The sequence below is a fragment of the Mauremys mutica genome, chromosome 1 (genome assembly GCF_020497125.1).
Source record: "Mauremys mutica isolate MM-2020 ecotype Southern chromosome 1, ASM2049712v1, whole genome shotgun sequence".
NCBI lineage: Eukaryota > Metazoa > Chordata > Testudines > Geoemydidae > Mauremys > Mauremys mutica.
Window position 1 is genome coordinate 296,277,720 of NC_059072.1, and position 23,513 is coordinate 296,301,232.

The following is a 23,513-nucleotide window of genomic DNA, read 5'->3' on the forward strand; positions in this document are numbered from 1 at the left end:
ATAAACAACAGCGTATTAACCTTTAAGGGCTCCGCGGAGTGCTAGTTCATCATTTAGCTGCAAGGCATTCCCTGGGAAATATTCCACCCTCTTACTCTGGGACCTCACCCAAGCTTCACAATCCTTCATTGCTGAGCACAATACTAAACTGTTTGTTGAAAATTCTTTATGTACATGTACAGTATACGTTTTAATGTCTTTTGTCTGGTGGAAAAAAATTCCCTGGAACTTAAACCCCACCCCCCATTTGCATGAATTATTATGGGGAAATTGGATTCGCTTAACATTGTTTCGCTTAAAGTTGCGTTTTTCAGGAGCATAACTACAACCTTAAATGAGGAGTTACTGTATGCATAAATGTAGACTCAGGTTTGCATTTTATGATTTTATTGTGTATTGTAACCATTTGTTTCCACCACTCTTATTACTTTAGTCTTTCTTACAATAAAACAAAAGTAAGTTTATTTAAGTGGTCATAAGTGCTATGTGGTTTACAGCAGTTGTGGTTTAAGGTAAAACTTGTAAATAGGGGTGTACTGTACCTCTGGGTGCAGATGATCTGGCATTTCGGTGAGTATCCAGTGTCGGGCTGGATATCGCAGGGGAATGATTCAAACAGTGTTTTAATGATTCAACACCTGTTTTATTCCAGTCACTTTTCTCAGTACCTTAAAACTTTTTGAGATGATCTCTAAAGATAACAAACTTACTCATTTTTCATGTATGCTACATTTTGAGTATCTTCACTAAAATTATCTTGGACTTGGTTCGTTATAATTACCCTTTTTTCTGTTGTACTTTAATGTTCTGATATTAAAAGAGGTAATCAAAAGGTCTGCTGTTTTTCGGCTTAGTGAAACAAGTAGCCATAAAATGTCAAGTTTTCACCGCTTGTAAAACATTTTGTAGTTGAACTATGTATTTTTGGTACATTCTGGATATTTTTCTCTCCTCCTTTGTTATGCTGTTAAAACATTCATTTAAAATTTAAATATGCTACACTGAACATACCTGGGCTTTGTCCTACAGACAGGTGTTGCTTTCTGACTTTTGCTTGGTTCATTTGCAGTCATAAATATTTACTGAAAACTCAAACAATGTATGATACAACTTCAAATATTTCCACCTGTTTGTTTTACTCACAGTTTAGGATTATGTTATAGTACAGTTCCTAAAATGTTTTTTATTAAGCATCAGGAATCAAGATTTTCTCATAAATAGCAATTGTACTGGGTAATCTGTATAAACTAATTGTGTACCAGAAAGAAAATCAGTGTCACTTTCCTCTTGCAGGGAAGCCTCAAGAGCAGCCGACAGATTACAGCACAGGAATTCATCCTGGAACTAAAATCTGGAGCAACAGATGAAAGACTTGTCACTTGCTTAGAATCTCTACGGGTTTCTTTGACCAGTAACCCTGTCAGGTAATTCCTCCATCTGCTAGGGCATATTGCAACGTTTAACAATGTTCTGTAGCCTTTTGTCATAGAATTTTATAATAAATTCTCTTCTAAATAAAATGAATAGGTGAGTTTTAAGTATGCATACTTGGATGCTATTTGATTTAATTTACCTCTGTTAATGCCGTTCTGATGTTAAAGCTGTCTGTACATTTTTTTTTTTTCTTTTCAGGTTCTCTAATTTTTACGTAGGCTCTTATTTTCTTCCAGACAAGAGAAGAGTAAGGGACAAAATGTGAAGCAATTTTTATATCCAAAGAACAGTCAATTCTGGCTACATCTGAATGCTACATAAGGATATGTCAGTGTTGTTGTAGTTGTGTTGGTTCTAGAACAGGGGTTGGCAATCTCTGGCACGCAGCTTGCCAGGATAAGCACCTTGGCGGGCCAGGCCAGTTTGTTTACCTGCCACGTCCACAGGTTCGGCCGATCGTGGCTCCCCCTGGCTGCGGTTTGCCGCTCCAGGCCAATGGGGGTGCGGGAAGTGGCATGGGCCGAGGGATATTTTGGCTGCAGCTTCCCACCAAAGCTCGCCTAGGCGTCGTCAATCTCCCTGGCACAGGTCTTTGTCGTGCTGTCGCCAAGATCTCAAGGGTGCTCCCCCATGCGGCACTGCTCCCTGTACCCCCAGCACTGGTTGGACCATTTTTGGCACCTGTCTGTGCCCCTGCTTCCCTGGTCTTCGGAGGGTAATGACTTCTCAAGCTCGGAGGCCCAATTCATCTCCTTGCCCAGGCAACATGATTGGGTTCTGGAGAGTGTGTCCACGGCATTGGTGCTGAGCTGGCAGCAGAGCCTGGGGCCGACCCAATGACCTTTTTGGAATGCATGAGGCAATCCCGTCAGGTCGGTGCCCCACTCCTGCCAGTCCTCGGTAGCTCTTTCAGACAGGCTGAAGGTGGCTCCGCGGTACCCATGGCTCCAGGCTTGGTTCAGGACGTCCCGGAGGCTGCTGCGGGTGGGGAGCCGGTATCCACTCCAAGGCTGTCCTTCCAGAAGGCTGAGGGGAAATATGATTGCTTTTTATAAATATATCAGAAGGATAAATACTAGGGAGGGAGAGGAATTATTTAAGCTCAGTACCAATATGGACACAAGAACAAATGGATATAAACTGGCCATCAGGAAAGGGGAGCAGTGGAGACAAAAGACATATTTGGCTTCAAGACTAAGCTTGGTAAGTTTATGAAAGGGGGATGGTATGATAGCCTAATTTTTGCAATTAATTGATCTTTGACTATTAGTGGTAAATATGGCCTGTAATGGGACACTAGATAGGGTGGGATCTGAGTTACTACAGAGAATTTTTTCCTGGGTATCTGGCTGGTGAGTCTTGTCCACGTGCTCAGGGTTTAGCTGATCGCCATTTTTGGGGTTGGGAAGGAATTTTCCTCCAAGGCAGATAGGCAGAGGTCCTGGGGGTTTTTCGCCTTCCTCTGCAGCGTGGGGCACGGGTCACTTGCTGGAGGATTCTCTGTGCCTTGAAGTCTCTAAACCACGAGGACTTCAATAGCTCGGACATAGGTCAGGGGTTTGTAAAAGGAGTGGGTGGGTGAGATTCTGTGGCCCGCATTGTGCAGGAGGTCAAACTAGTAGATCATAATGGTCCCTTTTGACCTTAAAGTCCTATGAGTCTGAGACACCCCTGGACCTCCCCTGGTCGTCCAATCATCGAGAAGATGTGGTGGTGGGGCCTTTCAGAGCTAGCTCACTGGATGATTTCTGCGAGCATCAGGCACTGGCCTGCAGGGTGGCATTGAACTTGGACCTAAAGGCAGAGGCGATGGAGGAGCAGATTTATATAAGGCACATTTATATAAGGTGCTCTCCACGTGTGCCCCAGGCGTGGAGGGGTCAAGATCTTCCTGTGTCTCAATGACTGGCTCATCAAGGGCAGTTCTCTGGAGCAGGGCCAGAGGAACTTCGATCTGGTGTGCCCCACTTGCAGCAATTTGCGTCTCCTGATTAAATACAGAAAAATCCACATTAACACCTGTTTAACATGTAGAGTTCATCGGAGCTGTTCTTGACTCCACGTGGACCAGGGCCTTCCTAACGGAAGCGTGCTTTCAAGCAGTGTCAGTCTTGATTGGCCACATAAAGAGTCAACCGCTCACCTTGGCCCACATGTGCCTGCGTCTTATGGGCCACATGGCCGTGTCTACTTACATGGTAAGCCATGCCCAACTTCATCTGAGGCCCCTGAAGCATGGCTGGCCTCGCTCTACATCCCAAGTAGGCACCCCCTGGACCTGAGTGGTCACACGCTCTCATCTCTGGACCGGTGGCAGGATCCCAAGCTAGTGCTGCAGGGAGTCCCCTTCATGACCCCATCGCCCTCGCTCACCTTGGTCTTGGACATATTGGATCTGGGCTGGAGGGCCCATCTGGGTGAGCATAACACCCAGGGCCGTTGGCTGCAACACGACTTAGCCCTCCATATCTATGTCAGGGAGCTCAGGGCGGTTAAACTGGTGTGCCAGGCTTTCTTGCTCTACCTGGAAGGCAAGGTGGTGCAGGTAATGGTGGACAATACTGCCGCAATGTACCGGTGGGAAGGCGTACGTCAGCACTCAGCCTCTGGGACTTTTGTGTGTGGCATGCCATTCATTTGGTGGTCGCCCACCTGCCCAGAGCCAAGAATGTCCTGGAGGGTTGCCTCAGTGGAATCGTCTCATCTTGCCAAGAATGGTGGTTCCATCTGGAGGTGGTCAGCCTAGTTTTCCGCAGGTGGGGAACAGTTTGCGTCCAGAAAGAACGGGAAGTACCATGTGTTCTGTTCTCTGCTGGGCATGGACAAGGGCTGCCTGGTTGGGAGTGCTGATGTATGCCTTCCCGCCGGCGCCATTAATCCTCAGAGTCCTGCTCAAGGTGAAGCAAGATAGAGTGAAGGTCATCCTGATAGCCCCAGCTTGGCCTCAGTAGCACTGGTTCGCCATGCTTCTGAGCCTTTCAACAGGCACCTTGTTGCAGTTGCCTCTTCGGCTGGATCTGCTGTCCCAGAACCACAGGAATCTGCTGCATCTGAACCTGACGGCGCTACACTTGATGGCCTTGTTTCTGAGTGTCTAAGTGGGGAAGAACGGCAGTGTTCTTCCGGTGTCCAGCAGGTCCTTCTGGGCAGCAGGAAACCCTCCACCAGGGCTACCTAAGTGGCTAAGAGGAAGTGGTTCGCATATTGGACCTCAGATCGCTGCATCCGGATGGAAGAGGCCCCCGCTGCATGATATCCTGGACTGTTTGCTGCACCTTAAGCTCCAGAGTCTGTCGCTGTCCTCCGTCAGGGTGCACCTGGCGGCCATTTCAGTTTTCCATCCTCCGTTTCACGGCAGGTTGGTGTTCACCCATCCTATGATGGCGCGGTTCCTGAAACCTCTGGAGCGCCTTTACCTGCATGTTCAGGACCCGGTCCCTCCTTTGTACCTGAACTTTGTGCTATCCAGGCTCACGGACCCTCCTTGAGCCCCTGGCTACCTGATCCCTTCTGCTTCTGTTCTGGAAGATCTCCTTTTTGGTGGCTATAACTTCAGCCTGTAGGGTATCTGAGATCAGGGTACTCATGTCAGAGGTGCCTTATACGATCTTCTGTAAGGACAAGGTTGAGTTGTGTCCGCACCTGGCTTTTCTCCCCAAGGTCATCCCCAGTTCCATACTGGTTGGGACACATACCTACCGGTCTTTTGCCCGAAGCTTCGTACCACGGTTGAGGAACACAGGCTGCATACTCAGAACATCCGGCGGGCATTGACCTTCTACGTAGAGAGGACGAAGCCGTTCCATAAGTCTACACAATTGTTTGTTGCTGTCATGGCCGGGTTGCCTAGTCTCTACCCAGAGAATCTCATCCTGGATTATAGCCTGCATCTGCTACTGCTATGAGCTGGCAGAGGTGTCCCTGCTAGCGATTGTGATGGCTCACTTGACCAGGGCACAGGCCTCATGGTCAGCCTTTGTTGCTCAGGTGCTGATCTAGGAAATTTTCCGAGCCGCTCTGACAAAGTGGGAAAGTTCTTGATGTGTTGTTTGAATATTGAGTGGGGAGTATTGACCTGGGAAGGTTGCTGGGGAGTTTTGGTGAGACTACCTGCATTGGGGAAGGGGGGATACCTGGGCTTGTAACATGAGAACCCAGGAGTGGGGTTGGAGGTCAGGTAACACCTCTGCCCAGGAAACTGGACAAAGGACACGAAGGCTGGGGGAGGAGCTGTGGGGAGGCTGAGTGAGAGGCTGGAGGTAGTTTCAGTTTGGAGCTCCAGGGAAATGGAGAGGGGCTCCCTGACGGGGCTGTGGCCTCCTTGGGGCCCCCAGATGGACCTAACTAAAGGGGGTCCTGTTGTCTGTACCAGCAAGACCTGTTTTGGACTGTGTTCCTGTAGTCTAAATAAACCTTTGGTTTTATTGGCTGGCTGAGTGTCATGGTGAATCACAGGAAGCCAGGGATGCAGGGCCTAGTCTCCCCCACACTTTGTGACAGCCACAACCTGGTAGTCTGTCCACGCATTTGCTTTGCAGTATGCATTGACCCAGCAAGCTTGGGCTGATGCTCGTTTCGGCAGAGTAGTACTCCAATCTGCAAGACTGTGAACTCGAAGCCCACTTCCAGGGATTCTGCTTGTGAGTCCCCTACAATGGAATCAACATGAGCAAGCACTCGAAGAAGAAAAAAGTGTTACTTGCCTTGCGTAACTATTCTTTGAAATGCGTTACTCATGTCCCTTCCATTATCCGTGCTCCTGCCCTTTCGTCATAGTTGTTGGCAAGAAGGAATGGACGTGAGCAACACCTTTAGAAGAAGAACAGTTACGAAAGGCAAGTAATGTTTTTTTTTCCTCTTTTTCCATATGGAATGTTTTAGTTTTTGTTCATCTACTGGGAAATGATAATCTCGGAGGTTAAGTTCAGCCTGTCTCCACTGTATAGGGTTGTTCCATAAGACTTGTAATGCTATTTATGCTCCAGCTGTTTTGAAAGGATAATTGTTCCTAACTATGTCTTTCAAAATTTGACTAGCTTTTAATTGGGTTACCAAGCGTTCCAGTGAGTTCTCCATCACCAGCCATTTTTAAATCAAAATTGGCTTTTTCTAAAATGTTCTAGTTCAAATAAGTAATTCAGGGAAATCCCATGGCCTGTGTTTTGCAGGTCAGACTAGATAATCACAATGGTTCCTTCTGGCCTTATAGTTTATGGGGAAAAAACAACAAACTACTCCCTCACACTACTGAACTTAGATTTTACAGCTCCTACTTCCGCTTCATCGTAGAAGGTATGTACTTAGGGTGCTACTTTGAAATTGGTGCCTGGTGATGTTCCACTATGACTTTATTGGGACATAAGCAGCAGGAATAGGCATCACTTTTCCCTTTTGAAAAGCTAGCTTTGGAAGGATTACCACCTAGCTTCACCCCGAACCGAAGTCTGGAGGAAACAGCTAGATGTTTTAATCTGGCCTGCTCGGCCCTGATTGGCTTCTTTCTTCCTGCTTCCATCCCTTTGAATGGCCTTTCTAGGCAGTTCTTGGTGTTGTAAACTAATTTTTGTCACCTCTAAAACACACCACCCTCAGATGGGATGCACCAAGTTGGAGGCACCTCCAGAAGGTGGCACCCAACACTTGGCACACCATGTCACACCCTTCTCCAAGGATACAAAGGGAAGCTCTTTGCATATAAACATTGCTTCACATTTTCTATCTGAAAAGAAAAGAGGAGTTCTTGCGTGTATTTTGTCTTTTTTTAAACCAAAAATCTTATTTAAAAACTGTAAAAGTGACAAACGTGGAACTTGCAGTGTGAACAGACAATATAAAAATGCACTATGTTCCTCCACACCCTTCACTTTTTAATATGGATGTAGGACCTCAGTTTTATTGGTGGTGGTTAACATTTGTTGATTTTTGTGGAAGAAGGAAATTTTGAGGAAGAATTTGAGATGAATGAATACTTGGGTTAGGAACAATATTTTATGTAAGTGGTTCAATATAAAATGACAGGAAAATGAAGGGTAAGGTAAGGGGAGATACAGCGGCAGGGGAAAGGGAGTGGAGGGCTAGTTGTGGGAAGTGAGAGAAGAGATTAAGCCTATAAAAATGAGGATGTGAAGCTTAAACTAGACAGAGAATGCGAGAGGAATTCGGTGAAGGTATTTGAAGGAAGGAGTAATGTGAGCTGAGGAACATTTAAAAGTGATACTGTTTAGCTTAATTTGACTGGAGTATGGTAACTGGAACAGCTTGTAGCCTGATTTGGGGTGTTAGTAGTGTTGATTTAATTTATCCACTTAATTTAATTTTATTTAATTAATTTTAATTACTATTAACAATAATTATGTATACTAATTAGTATGGGTTTAGGCTCGCCAATTTGATCAGAAGATATCAGGCTTCATAGAGTTTATAAAAGGACCTTTGGGGGTATGACAGGAAGCTCAACTGAGACAGATATAATCATAAAGACTTTTTATTAAAATCAGTGAAATAGTAAGCAAATGGTAAAACAGAACAGGGGTCGGCAGTCTCTGGCACACGGCTCGCCAGGGTAAGCACCCTGGCGGGCCAGGCCAGTTTGTTTACCTGCCATGTTGGCAGGTTTGGCCAATTGCGGCTCTCACTGGCCGTGGTTCGCCATCCCAGGCCAATGGGGGTGGCGGGAAGCCGTGGCCACCACATCCCTCGGCCTGCGGCGCTTCCTGCTACCCCCATTGGCCTGGGACAGGGAACTGTGGCCAGTGGAAGCCGCAGTCTGCTGAACCTGCTGACGTGGCAGGTAAACAAATTGGTCTGGCCCACCAGGGTGCTTACTATTTTACTATTGACATCACGTAGTTACTCTTGTTTTGCAGTTAACTTTGCATAACAGTCAAGCAGGCTGGAATCAATATAGTATTGCAATAAATATACAGTAATATGTTTTCAAGACTTATTACTGTACCTACAGATCAAAGCTATACAGCTTTCAACTTGACGTGAACAGTTCTAAAACTGTAAAATTGGTTTCACTTATCTCTGTGAAATCAAATCTAGTTTAGTCATTCCCTCTTGCGCTTCATAGGACTGAGGTTGAGTATTTATTAGAAAACTGGGTTGTCAACATGTATGGTGAAAAATACTTCTAAGTTTTTGTGCTTGCAAACTACGTACTTTGTTTTTGACAAGCTGATGGATAACCTTAATTTCACAAAAAGTAGTGATGGAGAGAAAATTATTAAAAATGTTTAATTCCAGAGAAATTGTGTTATGAATAAAACAAGCACAACACAATAAAATCAAGCTCTTGCCAATCAGTTTTGCCTTAGTTTTTAGCTGTTTTAATTTGTGGAGGATCTAAAAATTAGTCTCCAAAACTAGCTTTTTCTGATAAATAACAAACGAACGTCAATACATTTTTGAGTTCAATGTAAAATCAGTGTTCATGGCTCTAGGAATCTCTACAGGTGTCATAAATTCCTGTGCGCCTCAAATCATTCCTTTTACTGATGCAAAGTATGTACAATATTACTACACTTTTCAACAACAAAATAAAAGGCTCGTGATCTTGTGCTATTGAGTGGTAATAACCAGGCTATCACAAATTGTGATTGTTTAATAAACCAAAGCATATTTAAAATTACCGGTATAGGTGGAACTGATAGCAATACCTATAGGTAAGGCTTGCTAGTGCTTTCTAATTATTAGACCCTGTTTTTAATTGCTTGCAACCCAGCATGGAAGATTTCAGTTAGAATGGCTGAAGTTTGGCCTAGTGTCTGCCTCAAGCAGTTTTTTTTAATGTTTCAGCAGAAACAGTTTAGCCATTTCAAAGAATGAGTTTAGCAAAAGATGTTTTGCTCATTTAAAAAAAATCATAATTACTTGAGTACAAGGGGATGGGCAGAGACAAGCTATAGGATTTGGAGTTGACAGACAGACTGGGGGGGGTCTTTTGGAGGGAGAGGAGATGAGCTAAAACCACTAGAGTATGCTCAGTTCTAGAACTTGGAATGTAAACCAGCATTCCAGAGTCTCAGCATTCCTCTGTTTAGTAAACAGCCGTGAAACCAGCTGACAAATTCTTATCCCACTTTTTGCTGGTTACAAGAATAACAGCTTTCTTCTGCTATCTATTCTATCACTTCAAATGGGAAAGATATATGCCGTGGATGTAAAAACTGTTGATATATGTGGGTATCATTAGGGAGCCACGTCATAAAATGTGTGGTTTTTGTTTTTTGAGATTTTCTGAAGAAAATTAGGAAATTGCATACAAATACAGATATTAACTTTGTAATCTGAATGTTCTTTTAAGCACTTGAAAGTTATTTGAAAGTATTCAGTTGCCTGTGCAATCGTAGTTTGGCCCCCTTGTGTGCATGCATTGATAATTTTCAGTTACATGATGACACTTCCCCCTGCACATGACCCTTGCCTCATTCATTGTATAGGTTGGATAGTGCTCTGGGAATGAATCAACATAGTTTTTAACTTAGCCATGGAGCCGCTCATTCGAGCGATCTCCAGCAGTCTAGGTGGTTTCAATGTATACGACAACAGAGTGAATATCTGGGCCTACACAAATGATCTGGTCCTGATTGCCGACAACCCTAAGAGTCTCCAACAAATGCTTGACATCACCAGCAAGGCTGCCAACTGGATGGGACTCCACTTCAGAAAGTGTGCATCAGTGTTTTAATATTGGCCTGCTAAACCCAGGGTTGTGAGTTCAATCCTTGAGGGGCCATTTAGGCATCTGGGGCAAAAATTTGTCTGGGGATTGGGCCTGCTTTGAGCAGGGGGTTGGACTAGATGACCTCCTGAGGTCCCTTCCAACTCTCATATTCTATGATTCTTCCTCAAGGACGGGCAAACATACCAACATCTCGGCATGCTGACGGGTTTCTGCGTCCAGCAGACACTGGAGGATGCCATTGGTCCTGCTTTGAGGGGGTTGGACTAGATGACCTCTTGAGATCCCCTCCAACCATGATATTCTATGCCATCACGGAGATCCGATGAGTTGTGGCCAGAATAGACTTCTCCCTACTGGCACCGTGGCAGAAGATCAATACCTTAACACCTTCCTGATCCTCTGTATCTCATTTGTCCTGAGGGCATCTGCTGTGGTGAAGATACCTCTGAATGAGGCAGACAACACCATCCGGCAGCTGGTGAAGAAGTGGATGTTTCTTCCCCAGAGGGCCAGCAATGGTGTACATCTCGCACAAGCAGTGCGGTGCCAACGTCCCTCGAATGGGTATTCTGTGCGATGTTGCTGTGATCACTCATGCCTTCTGATGTGCCCAGATGCCATGGTGAGGAACATCGTGGAGAGTGCTATGCAGGCTACTGTCAAGAAGCGAATTGCCAGGACCCCATCCAATCAAGATGTCACCACCTACCTGAGTGGCTCGCTGGAAGGTGAATTTGGAAGAGATGGGGAGACTTTGCTTCACTCTGGACTAGTGCCTGCAACGCTACGTGACGACTGGAGAAGCATATTGGCTGTCACTGGACGTGGTGCGAGGAATGCCAGGAGCTGGGAGTCCTGGTGCCACAAGTGAAGAATACAGAGCACACCGTTATCACTCCGAGAGCCACTTCCTCCCCGGGGGCAGCTTCACTCGATTTGCTGTCTGGAGGTTCATCCATTGGGGCCCGGCTCAACTGCGTCCACCACAGGAATCAGGACAAGTGATGCAGGAAGTGTGGCTATGCCAACGAGACGCTACCCCATGTCCTGTGTAGCTGCAAGCCCCATTCGAGAGCTTGGCAGCTCCGACACAATGCCATCCAAGATCACCTGGCCAGAGCCATCCTGCCACCTGTGGGAAAGGTTGCCGTAAACTCCGCTATCCCCGGAACTGACAGCCAACTGCGATCGGCCATCGTTGTCATCAACAAGGACCAAAGAAGATAATTGTGGTGGATGTCACAGTGCTGTTTGAAAACAGGACCCCAGCCTTCCACAATATCCAAGCTCGAAAAGTAGAGAAATATGCCTCTGACCGAAACCTTGAGAGCTAAGAGTTACCAGGTCCAGACACACGCACTGATCGTCGGAGCCGTAGGCACATGGGACCCCAGTAAGAATCACGTGCTGAGAGAAAGTGGAATCGGTCAATGCTATGCTTGGCTGATGTGACAACTCCTGGTGTCGAATGTCATCAGGTGGTTGAGGGACATCTACATAGAACCCATCACCGGACATTGGCAATACCAGGAAGGATGAGCTGGAGTGCCGATGAGAAGTGCAATCAGGAAAGTATTTTCTAAATGGACAACCAACGTAATTCTCAATTACTGAGGGACAATCTCCACTCATTGATATACTTTGCTAGTTGTTCACTGAGCATCTTTCATTCCGTGCACTGAAGGCCAGGATCCTGTGTGAAAAATGGTATGTGATTGTTTAGGCAGTATTATGCATATGCACAAAGGGCCAAATGAAAGTTTAATGGGTAACCTAAATTCTGGCATTTCCAAACTTCTGAGCGCTAAGGAAGAAAATAAAAGAAAACTATTTTGCAAAGGCAAAAATATTGTGAAGATTGAGAGTGTCTGACAAGCATTATTCTCACTTTGTTTATACATAATGCACTTTAAAGATGATGCACCTTGTGGAAGATGAGGTAAATGATTATAGAAATTTTTCATTTGTTCAGCAGTGGTGTCAGGAAGCAGTGTCAGAGTCTGGCTTCATTGTAATTTGGATCCAATTTAGGTTATTCTGGAGAGATTTTCAGCATCTTACATGTTAACTTTAGAGCAATAAGTCTGATTTCTATATCTGGCAGTCACTGCTCTGCTCAGTAGGACTTCAGGGGCCTCATTCTATCCTAGTAAGCCCTTTTGTAGCTGAACAAGTGGGTACTGTGTAGGCTTTCCAGTATTTTACTTTTTTGTATTGAAGATTGTATGCTTTTGCAGCTTACTTTTAAAAATTGAACCTGTCATATTGAAAGAATGAAATTTTTGTCCAGCAGGGATTTTAATCCAACGTGTCCTGATTAAATTCCAGTTTGCATAAATACTTTAAAGCTACCTACAAATATTCTTACTATTTCAATTGGATATGATACTCAGAAATCTTCTAAGATTGTGTCCTGGATTATTTTTGTTGTTATTTTACTTGAGTTAGTTGCATTTCAGAGGTGTGTGCTGTGGCAATGCTTGTATCTACAGTGGTCACTCTGGAAAATTTATTCATTGTCATAAATCACTCTTATCTCTGTAATCTGCAGTATTTTCGAAGTATTGTGTAAATGAAGCATAGGAAATACCTCAAATTCTGAGGTACTCATATTGCTCTTTTAATCAAAACTGGCAAGTTTCATTGAGCTATCATTGAATAGTTTGTAAAGACTTGAGGGACACTTGGGCTAAAATGATTCAGGCTAGAGGACCCAGAGATAACATTAATTTGATAAAAAGGCTACTTTCTTATGGCAATGCTAGAGGACATATCTGAGGGTTCATACTACATTCTTTCTGTTTTGGGCATGGTTTGAATACAGGGTGTGGTTAAAGTGCATACATGACAAAGCTGGTGTAGATGGCACAGTGCCACAATGGTTTTAGTCATTCCTCTCCCACTGGGCTCAGAGCATGGCGATTGTCAATTACTCTTCCCCAAGGGCCCTCATTTGCAAATTCCCCCACTGATTCCATCCTGTCCCCCTTTCTGTTCAAGGGATGATGACACAGTATGCTGATGACACTTGCTTGTTTATTTTCTACCTGTTGAACAGAGTCATCCAGAAGGATGTGAAAATTCATTCTGGAAATCAGCATTTATATGAAGATCAGCTGACTCAGGCCAGGGAAGAATGAGTTTATGCTGGTGAAGGGGAAAAATGCTTTGAGGCATTAATTGGGTTGTTGTCCTGTTCAGTTTGCAAGTGTCCAAAGTGGAACCAAGTCTGAAGGTCTTGTTTATCTTATTGTTAATCCTAAACCACCAAGCACTGTCCAATGGAAAAACAGCTTTCTTGCTAGGAAAATTTCTCCCCTTCCTTCCTCATGAGGGTCTGGCCTCAGAGATCCATGTGGGTCCTCTAGATTGGGTTAGTTTAATTCCCTGTGTTTCTGGATGAACACAGAGGAAGTGTAGATGCTTCAGCTTGTGCAGAATGCGAGTGCCTATTTTCTCAACAGGATGCATTTCTATAATCATATCACTTGTCCTTTCTTTGCTTCTGTTGGCTTCTTGTCCATGTTCAGTGTCAGTTCAAGATCTTGATCCTGATCTTGTCTAGGCCATAAATGGATTAGGACACAGCTGCATCTGAATCTTTGTCTGTGGCCTGCCAAGGTAGCTATGTTACTTGGGACAAGATCTTAAAAAATCTGTACGCTGTAGGACAATGGTTCTCAACCTATTTACCATTGTGGGCTGCATATGCAACTCTCTGTGTTATGTGGGCCACAGCCAAACAATATGTATACTACCTGTATGGCTCTGAGGACGTCATATTGACTGAAGATGTGTGCCGATTAGGCCAGCATCGGGCCATAAGTTGAGAATCACTTCTGTAGGATCTCTTATATCTGAGAACCTCACAATCTTTAATTTCCCTGTGAGGTAGGGAAATACTATTATGCCAGTTATACAATAATGTAAGAATGGAGGCACAAAAAGATACCATTAACTTAGGTTTGAACAGAGACTGGGAATGGCTCAGTCATTACACTAATTGAATCTATTTCCCCATGTTAAAGTATCCTGACACCTATCCTGTCCAAAATGGGCCATCTTGATTATCACTTCAAAAGTTTTTCTCCCCTACTGATAATAGCTTCTCTTAATTAATTAGCCTCTTACAGTTGGTATGGGTACTTCCACCTTTTCATGTTCTCTGTATGTATAAATATCTTCTTAGATATCTGTATGTTCCATTCTATGCATCCGATGAAGTGGGCTTTAGCCCATGAAAGCTTATGCTCCAATAAATGTGTTAGTCTCTAAGGTGCCACAAGTACTCCTGTTCTTCTTGCAAAAAGACTAAGAAACTTGTCCAAGGGTACACAGTAGTATGTGGTGAAGCCAAGAATTGAATCCAGATTTCGTGAGTCTTGGGCTAGCATCCTTGCCACTGAATCACCACAACAAAGGGCATTAGAGCTTGGAGATGAAGTGGAGAGGATCTGTATCATATAATAAGCTTCCAGAGATCTTGGACAAACCCAGATCTTAACCATCTTCAGGGATGTTGGGATTCCATCCGAGACCTTTTCCACTTGGCTTAAACAAAACATCTTGTTTGGTTCCAGGAGGAAACTTTATCCAGTTTTCTGTGATCTAAAAAACCCTCAGTTCGGCTCCTGATTTCATCATTCAGGTCCCTTTATTTAGCATCCAAGAAAGCTACTCTAGAGTTGATAAGCCTCAAGTGTAGGGAGTGGTTTGGGGTTTACCACATATCCAAAGTTGCACAGAAAACGGCTTCCTTTATATACATTTACGCACTACATTGCATTTACTATGCATTGCACCACACATTTTTGAGACCTGAAGAAAGAGCTCTGTGTAAGCTTGAAAGCTTGTCTCTCTCACCAACAGAAGACGGTCCAATAAAAGATATTACCTCACCCACTATATCTCTAACATTTTTTTGAATTGGTTACTTTGCAGGAACCAATTCCTGTGCAGCATGCTCTGTCCGTGCATTGTCTTCATGCAACCTACTCCCTACCTCATTTCTACATTACTAACTTAACTTGTCCATTGTTATTTTGTTCATAGTACATGGTTTCCCTAGGTGTTCTCTCTTACCTTAGCTGACTCAGATATTCTGTCTTTTTAGCCTACTGATCTATTTACTTAACTTATTTAGCACAAATGTTTTGTTATCAGCCTAACAATTTGTTTACATCTCTAATTCTATTTTCTAAGAAATGAAGCCTCCTCTCGAGGTGTTAATTGCTCTTGTCAGGCCAGGCCTCAGCTATAAGGGAATGCTGCGAAAGCCTCTTTTTGGGGAAAGCTTTCCCACTGTAATTTACTAGATTTAAAAATAGATATCCATATAAGATCATCTTTGGTTGGTCACTCTGATGTCTGGAATGTCTGAGTATGTGTCAAATGATGGAAACAGCTACAAGCATGGTTGAGCATTCTTTCTGTTTAGAATATTGTCATCTTCAGTCATCATGGGGATTCACGATCTGCTACCTTCCAGATTTTAAGATCTCCGTTATTTTGGCTTTACAAATTATACCTGTGCAACAGAATGGGTTTTCATCTATAGTAAAGCATGTATCTATGCCATGCCAAGAATCCTAGACCATTGTGATAACAGAGGTAACTCAACCAATCACCACCCTCTCTAAGTAGCTAAATTGCATGCAACCATTTCATTGGTTGTATGAGGGAGATGGTACAGTTAGTGGATTACTTGGCCCAAGTGCCACACCTGTGTGGCAGCATTGCCTTTCAACTACTAGTACATAGACTTACTACCAACACCCTGCTCCCCCTTGCACTGGTCACAGCTGTTGGTAGATGTCCTAAGATAGTGTGACTGCATCTATATCTCTGGATTGGACACAGTTACCCTTTCCTTCTGTGCTTCTGGAAGCCCCTGACACAAAGACCCAATTAGACAAAAGCTATGTGATCATTTATATAAAAGAATACTAGGCAAGGAAATGGGTATAGATTAGCATGCCAAAAGGAGTTGAGGAAATTTAATCTCTTCCCCCACTTTTGGAGGCACCCAAAATCTTTACCCCCACTTTAGGTCTCTAATACCACTGGTGGTGCACAGATAGCTGAGATGCACTAGCATGGTGAGATGTGCTGTTTTGTGTCTGCTCAGTCAGGATGTATGGTCTCCTAGGGTGCATTGCTACTAGGCTACTCAGTCTTCACCTTCCCTCGGGATGCATGTGAGTCTAAGTCCAAAGCTCACCACTAAGTCTAGCAGTGACCATCATGTCTGTTTCTCCAAACTTTCTCACGTCTGCCCTCAGGGCAACAGAGTTCTTTCTTTCTACCAAGGTACCCCTGCCCCCAAACTCTTGACATATTGGTAAAACAAATACCCTCTTCCATTTTCTCACACTAGGGAACTGAGAAAAACAGCAGATTCCATAAATCCCACTAAGGAGCCTTACATGTACATTTAATTTACCTGTGCAGTACTTGCATATGAAGGTGAGGTGAGAGGTGACATCTTTCAGTTATAAGTCTTTTAACACCTGACTTCAAGGCAAGACGAACAGACAGGTCAAACACCTTCAATCAGTTGAGGACATTTCCTTTAGAATTCTTTGAAATAATGATGAAAATAGTAACTAATACTTCAGACACCCTTACTAGAAACTGAAAATCAAAGATTAAAGTGGGGAGAGGATGCAGAAACCAAAAAGTACTTTCTACCAAAAAGGTAAAACTATTCATACCACTGGTACATAATACCTTTAGCTTCGTTGAAAGAACAGGCACCAAATTCTGCTGAGTTAACTGGGTGCAATGCTGATTGACTCGAATAGGAGGTGACACCTATATAACTGAGCAGAATTTAGCTTTATCACTTTGATCCTACTCCTCAGAAGCATGTTAAATACATACCCACCAGGAATATAAGAAAACTTCCTAGATGTACTGCCCAAAATCACCACTATGAAACAAGTTTATTCCTTTGTGAGCACATCAAATGATATTACTAGTCCCAAATGACTCTAGTAATAGTATTCTTAGGGAGGGACCAAGACATCCATATTTACCTATTCCTGTGCTATCTATTAATTAGTATAGATGTTCAACCCAAAGACATATGGAGAGGAATGTGCTTCTTTTAGAACAATGTATAGTAAAACAGGTCAAAGAACTGGGAGGGATAGCTCAGTGGTTTGAGCATTGGCCTGCTAAACCCAGGGTTGTGAGTTCAATCCTTGAGGGGGGCCACTTAGGGATCTGGGGCAAAAATCAGTACTTGGTCTTGCTAGTGAAGGCAGGGGGCTGGACTCAATGACCTTTTGGGGTCCCTTCCAGTTTTATGAGATTGGTATATCTCCATATATTATATTAAACCATCTTCCATTAATGTTGAACCATAGCTATACGTGAAAAATTAATTGCCATGGACATGACATGTTAATGTTGTAACATAATTATCTCAACTAATATATGGACAAATTTTCATGGAGGATTCTGTGCATGGGCAATCTGAAATACTAAAGCCATTTCTGAATTAATTTCACAAAAACTGCCCAAACAATTTGCTTAAAAGTTTCTGTAATATTTCATTCCTGAACCAACCAGGGGGCGTTCTCCTCTTGACCTGCTCCTTACAAACAGGGAAGAATTGGTAGGCGAAGTAGAATTGGGTGGCAACCTGGGCAGCAGTGACCATGAGATGGTTGCGTTTAGGATCCTCAAAAAGGAAAAAAGCGTAGCAAAATAGAGAGCTGGACTTCTGAAAAGTAGACTTTTTGACTCCCTTAGGGATCTGATGGGCAGGATCCCCTGGGAGGCTTATATCAGGGGGAAAGGAGTCCAGGAAAGCTGGCTATTTTTAAAAGAAGCCATCCTGATGTGAAGAAAGAACCGCAAATATGGCAGGTGACCAGCTTGGCTTAACAGTGAAATCTTCAGTGAGCTTCAACTAACAAAGAAAGCTTACAAGTAGTACAAACTTGGACAGACGACTAGGGAGGAATATAAAAATATTGTGCGGGCATGCAGGGGTGTAATCAGGAAGGCCAAAACACAACTAGAGTTGCAGATAGCAAGGGATAGGAAGGGTAACAAGAACGGTTTCTACAGGTATGTTAGAAGAAGAAAAAGATCAGGGAAAGTATGGGTCCCTTAATGATTGGGGGAGGCAGGCTAGTGACAGATAATTTGGAAAAAGCTGACGTACTCCATGTTCTTTTTTTTCCCCTCAGTCTTCACAGACAAAGTCAGTTCCCACACTGCTGTCCTGGGCAACACAATAGGGGGAGGAGATGAGCATCCCTCAGTGGTAAAGAACAGGTTAAGGACTATTTAGAAATGCTGGACATGTACAAATACATGGGTCCGGATCTAATACATCTGAGGGTGCTGAGAGAATTGGCTGATGTGATTGCAGAGCCATTGGCTATTATCTTTGAAAACTCATGGCGATCGGACGAGTTGGAAAAAGGCAAATATATTGCCTGCCTTTAAAAAAGGGAAGGAGGAGGACCCAGGGAACTACAGACTGGTCAACCTTGCCTCTGTCCCTGGAAAAATCATGGAGCAGGTCCTCAAGGAAACCATTTTGAAGCACTTGAAGGAGAGGAAGGTGATCAGGAACAGTCAACATGGATTCGCCAAGGGCAAGTCATGCCTGACCAACCTGATTGCTTTCTATGATGAAATAACTGGCTTTGTGGATATGGGGAAAGCAGTGGACGTGATATATCTTGACTTTAGTGAAGCTTTTGATATGGTTTTCCACAGTATTCTTGCCAGCAAGTTAAAGTATGGATTGGATGAATGGACAATAAGGTGGATAGAACGCTGGTTAGATTGTCCTGTTCAATGGGTAGTGATCAATGGCTTGATGTCTAGTTGGCAGCCGGTATCACACGGAGTGTCCCAGGGGTTGGTCCTGGGGCCAGTTTTGTTCATCTTTATTAATGATCTGGATGGTGGCATGGATTGCACCCTCAGCCAATTTGCAGATTATACTAAGATGTGGGGAGAGGTAGATATGATGGAGGGTAGGGATAGGATCCAGAGTGACCTAGACAAATTCAAGGATTGGGCCAAAATAAATCTGATGAGGTTCAAAAAGGACAAGTGCAGAGTCTTGCACTTAGGATGGAAGAATCCCATGCACCACTGCAGGCTGGGGACTGAATGGCTAAGCAGCAGTTCTGCAGAAAAGGACCTGGGGATTACAGTGGATGAGAAGATGGATATCAGTCAGCAGTGTGCCCTTGTTGCCAAGAAGGCTAACGGCATAGTGGGCTGCATTAGCAGGAGCATTGCCAGTAGATTGAGTTAAGTGATTATTCCCCTCTATTGGGCACTGGTGAGGCCACATCTGGAGTATTGTTTCCAATTTTGGGCCCCCCACTACAGAAAGGATGTGGACAAATTGGAGAGGGTCTAGTGGAGGGCAATGAAAATAACCAGGGGGCTGGAGCACATGACTTATGAGGAGAGGCTGAGGGAACTGGGCTTCTTTAGTCTGCAGAAGAGAAGAGTGAGGGGGGATTTGATCGCAGCCTTCAACTACCTGAAGGGGGATTCCAAAGAGGATGGAGCTCGGCTGTTCTCGATGGTGGCAGATGACAGAACAAGGAGCAATGGTCTCAAGTTGCTGGTATGAGGTCTAGGTTGGATATTAGGAAATGCTATTTCACTAGGAGGGTGGTGAAGCACTGGAATAGGTTACCTAGGGAGGTGGTGGAATCTCCATCCTTAGAGGTTTTTAAGGTCTGGCTTGAAAAAGCCCTGGCTGGGATGATTTAATTGGTGTTGGCCCTGCTTTGAGCAAGGGGGTTGGACTAGATAACCTCCTTGAGGTCTTGTCCAATCGTAACCTTCTATGATTTTATGATCTGAGTCTAGGTAGGAGAATTTGTGGGTTCAAATTAAAGGACTTAAATAATTGAAAGTCGCATGCTATTTGAATCGCTATTAATACTATTTGTAACAATATAAGGGAAATTTTTAAAATATCATGAGTATATTGCCTTATCTGTTCCAAATGTTGCCCACAGCAGCCAAGTCCCGTGATGATCTATGCACTTCTACATTGTCCATGTCCCTCATTGGTCTTGCTGAGTCACTTGACGCTGAAGTAATGTGCATCAATGTGATGTTCCTAAAGAGCCTTTTGAATTTAAGATTTTGTTAACTAAAGCAACAGCTCATTATTATATGCTCCACTGTTTTTTGTTACCTGCAAAGCCAAATAAGAATATAGAAGTTCTTGCAACATATACCCCTTTCCGGTTTTTTGTAGCTTGTTTCTTAGCAGTTACTTACAGTTAGAGTGAGGGGGGGAGGGATAGCTCAGTGGTTTGAGCATTGGCCTGCTAAACCCAGGGTTGTGAGTTCAATCCTTGAGGGGGCCACTTAGGGATCTGGGGCAAAAATTGGTCCTGCTAGTGAAGGCAGGGGGCTGGACTTGATGACCTTTCGAGGTCCCTTCCAGTTCTAGGAGATTGGTATATCTCCAATTATTACCTTTTTTATTACCTTATTACTAGAAGCACTAGCATCAGGAGGTTTTCTAGCACTGCAAAGTGACAGTTGATTCTATTTTTGTATCAGGTTGCTTTCCATGGGAACAAAAGATGTACATTGATGTTTTTAAAACACATGTTTTAGAGTATTAGATACCTAGGTGAATCTTGAGAAAGAGAGGCATTTGAATATCTAAATGTTATGCCTTACTTTTTTAAAAACTGTTTTTGCAGGTAGCTGACAAGATGGTAATTATTTCAAACTTAAGTTTTATTTTCATAATGACATTGGATTGTTGTTCAGACTTCGTATTGTTCATGTGGTTACTGTAGATATGGCACCTTAAAATATTCTTCATTGTGAAATGCAGGACACAACAGTGAACACTAGGAGTTAGAACACTGTAAGTAACTTAATTTTTATTCTAAATCAATCAGATTTTTTCTGCTTCTTGCAAATTTTTTTTTACTGGTAATAAAACATATTTTACCTAGGCCAAATCTTTAATGAGTGTTTTTGTTCTGGTTATGTAGCACAGAAGAATTATTCTCTTGCTAATGCCCCTTAAAATTAATTTTATCACTTTGTGTATAGTAACATCACTTTTTCATTTAAGCATCTGAATTTCTTTGCTAATGAAGCATCTTGATGATATATAAAAAGTTTACTAATCCATATAGCAGGGTTGTTCTACTGTTAATTTGGTGGTTGCAATTGATGGTTTATAAAAAGAGATTAAATTAATTTTAAATAATCAAGATCCTCAGTTGAAAGGCATAACAATAATAAAGGAGTGCTTCCCTTTCCTTTGATGTTCAGAGGCATAATAACACTGAGAAATAATATTCCAGACCAGAAGAAAGCTAGAGAATAAAGATGGTTAAATCCAGAGCAGACTGAAGCCTTAGAAAGGGATCTCACAAAACCGGGTGACTGAGCAAAAAAATGGCAGATGAAATTCAGTGTTGTTAAATGCAAAGTAATACACATTGGAAAATATAATCCCAATTGTACATAAAAATTATGGGGACTAAATTAACTGTTACCACTTAAAAAAAAATAATAAAAAAAAATTGGGGGCCACAGTGGATAGTTCTCTGAAAAAATATGTACAATGTTCAGCAGTAGTCAAAGAAGCTAGCAACGTTACTGTGATATTGCACTCCATATGTGTTACTGAAATACGCTTATGAGTGTAAATATGCAACTGGAATATGCTTTATGCAAGAGGTCTCTTGTAAGCTTTTATAACAAAGGTTATAACCTAGTGAATATATTCCTCCTATTTGTATGCATGTATCATTCTTGTATCTAAAGCTAGAAATATGAAGTATAACTCTGAAGTCCTATTGTAATTATGCAAAATGTGGGCCATTAATGGTGAGTTAGAATCTTGATGGTTCCTATTGACTAGGACAATTGGTTGTAAATGGTTTATTTACCTGCGAAGCTTCCTCTGTATGGCCTGGTCTACACTACGCATTTATACCGAATTTAGCAGCGTTAAACCGATTTCACCCTGCACCCGTCCATACAAGGAAGTCCTTTTATATTGATATAAAGGGCTCTTAAAACTGATTTCTGTACTCCTCCCCAACGAGGGGAGTAGCGCTCAAATCGGTATTGCCATGTCGGATTAGGGTTAGTGTGGCTGCAATTTGACGGTATTGGCCTCCGGGAGCTATCCCACAGTGCACCATTGTGACCGCTCTGGACAGCAATCTGGAGTCGGATGCACTGGCCAGGTAGACAGGAACAGCCCCGCGAACATTTGAATTTCATTTCCTGTTTGCCCAGCGTGGAGAGCAGATTAGCACAGGTGACCACGCAGAGCTCATCAGCACAGGTAACTATGCAGTCTGAGAATCGAAAAAGAGCTACAGCATGGATCGCACGGGAGGTACTGGATCTGATCGCTGTATGGGGAGAGGATTCCGTGCTAACAGAACTCCGTTCCAAAAGACGAAATGAAAAAACATTTGAAAAAAATTCTAAGGCCATGATGGAGAGAGGCCACACCAGGGACTCAGTAAGTGCTATGTGAAAGTTAAGGAGCTCAGACAAGCCTACCAGAAAACCAAAGAAGCAAACGGAAGGTCCGGGGCAGGGCCGCAAACATGCCGCTTCTACGCTGAGCTGCATGCAATTCTAAGGGGGTCCGCCACCACTACCCCACCCCTGTCCGTGGATTCCGAGGTGGGGGTAATCTTAGCCTTGCCTGAGGATTCTGCGGATGGGGAAGATGAGGAGGAGGAGGAAGAGGGGAGGACGAGCTTGCAGAGAGCATACAGCACTCGGTTCTCCCCAACAGCCAGGAGCTTTTTCTTAGCCTGACAGAAGTACCCTCCTAGCCCTCCCAAGCCACAATCCCAGACAATGAAGCCATGGAAGGGACCTCTGGTAAGTGTACCTTTTTAAACCATGTTTTATATTTACAAGCAAGCGTTTTTTAATGATTAATTTGCCCTGAGGACTTGGGATGCATTTGCGGCCAGTAAAGTTACTGGAAAAGTCTGTTAACATGTCTGGGGATGGAGTGGAAATCCTCCAGGGACATCTCCATGAAGCTCTCCTGGAGGTACTCCAAAAGCCTTTGCAGAAGGTTTCTGGGTAGGGCAGCCTTATTCCGTCCTCCATGGTAGGACATTTGACCACGCCATGCACATAGCAAGTAATCTGGTATCATTGCATGACCAAGCCTAGCTGCGTATGGTCCCGGTGTTTGCTGGTATTCAAGCAACATCCGTTCTTTATCTTGGTGTGTTATCCTCAGGAGAGTTTTATATCGTTCATGGTAACCTGGCTGAAATACGGGAATTTAATTAAGGGGACAGAGATGGTTGGGCTGTTTGCCTGTGGCTTAAAAGAAATCCTTTCCTGCATTTAGCCAAGCAGGGGGAGGAAGGTGGGG

General features: G+C 43.5%; 1 protein-coding gene across 4 annotated transcripts in view; it reads left to right on the forward strand.

Annotated features, from left to right (window-relative positions):
• DIAPH3 (diaphanous related formin 3) overlaps positions 1-23,513 on the forward strand; it is a 509,860-nt gene that overhangs the window by 61,743 nt on the left and 424,604 nt on the right. For all 4 annotated transcript variants that reach the window (XM_045012145.1, XM_045012154.1, XM_045012162.1 and 1 more), the window contains one exon: positions 1,294-1,424. In XM_045012145.1, the coding sequence (XP_044868080.1) occupies positions 1,294-1,424 (131 nt within the window). The remainder of the gene's footprint in view (positions 1-1,293; positions 1,425-23,513) is intronic.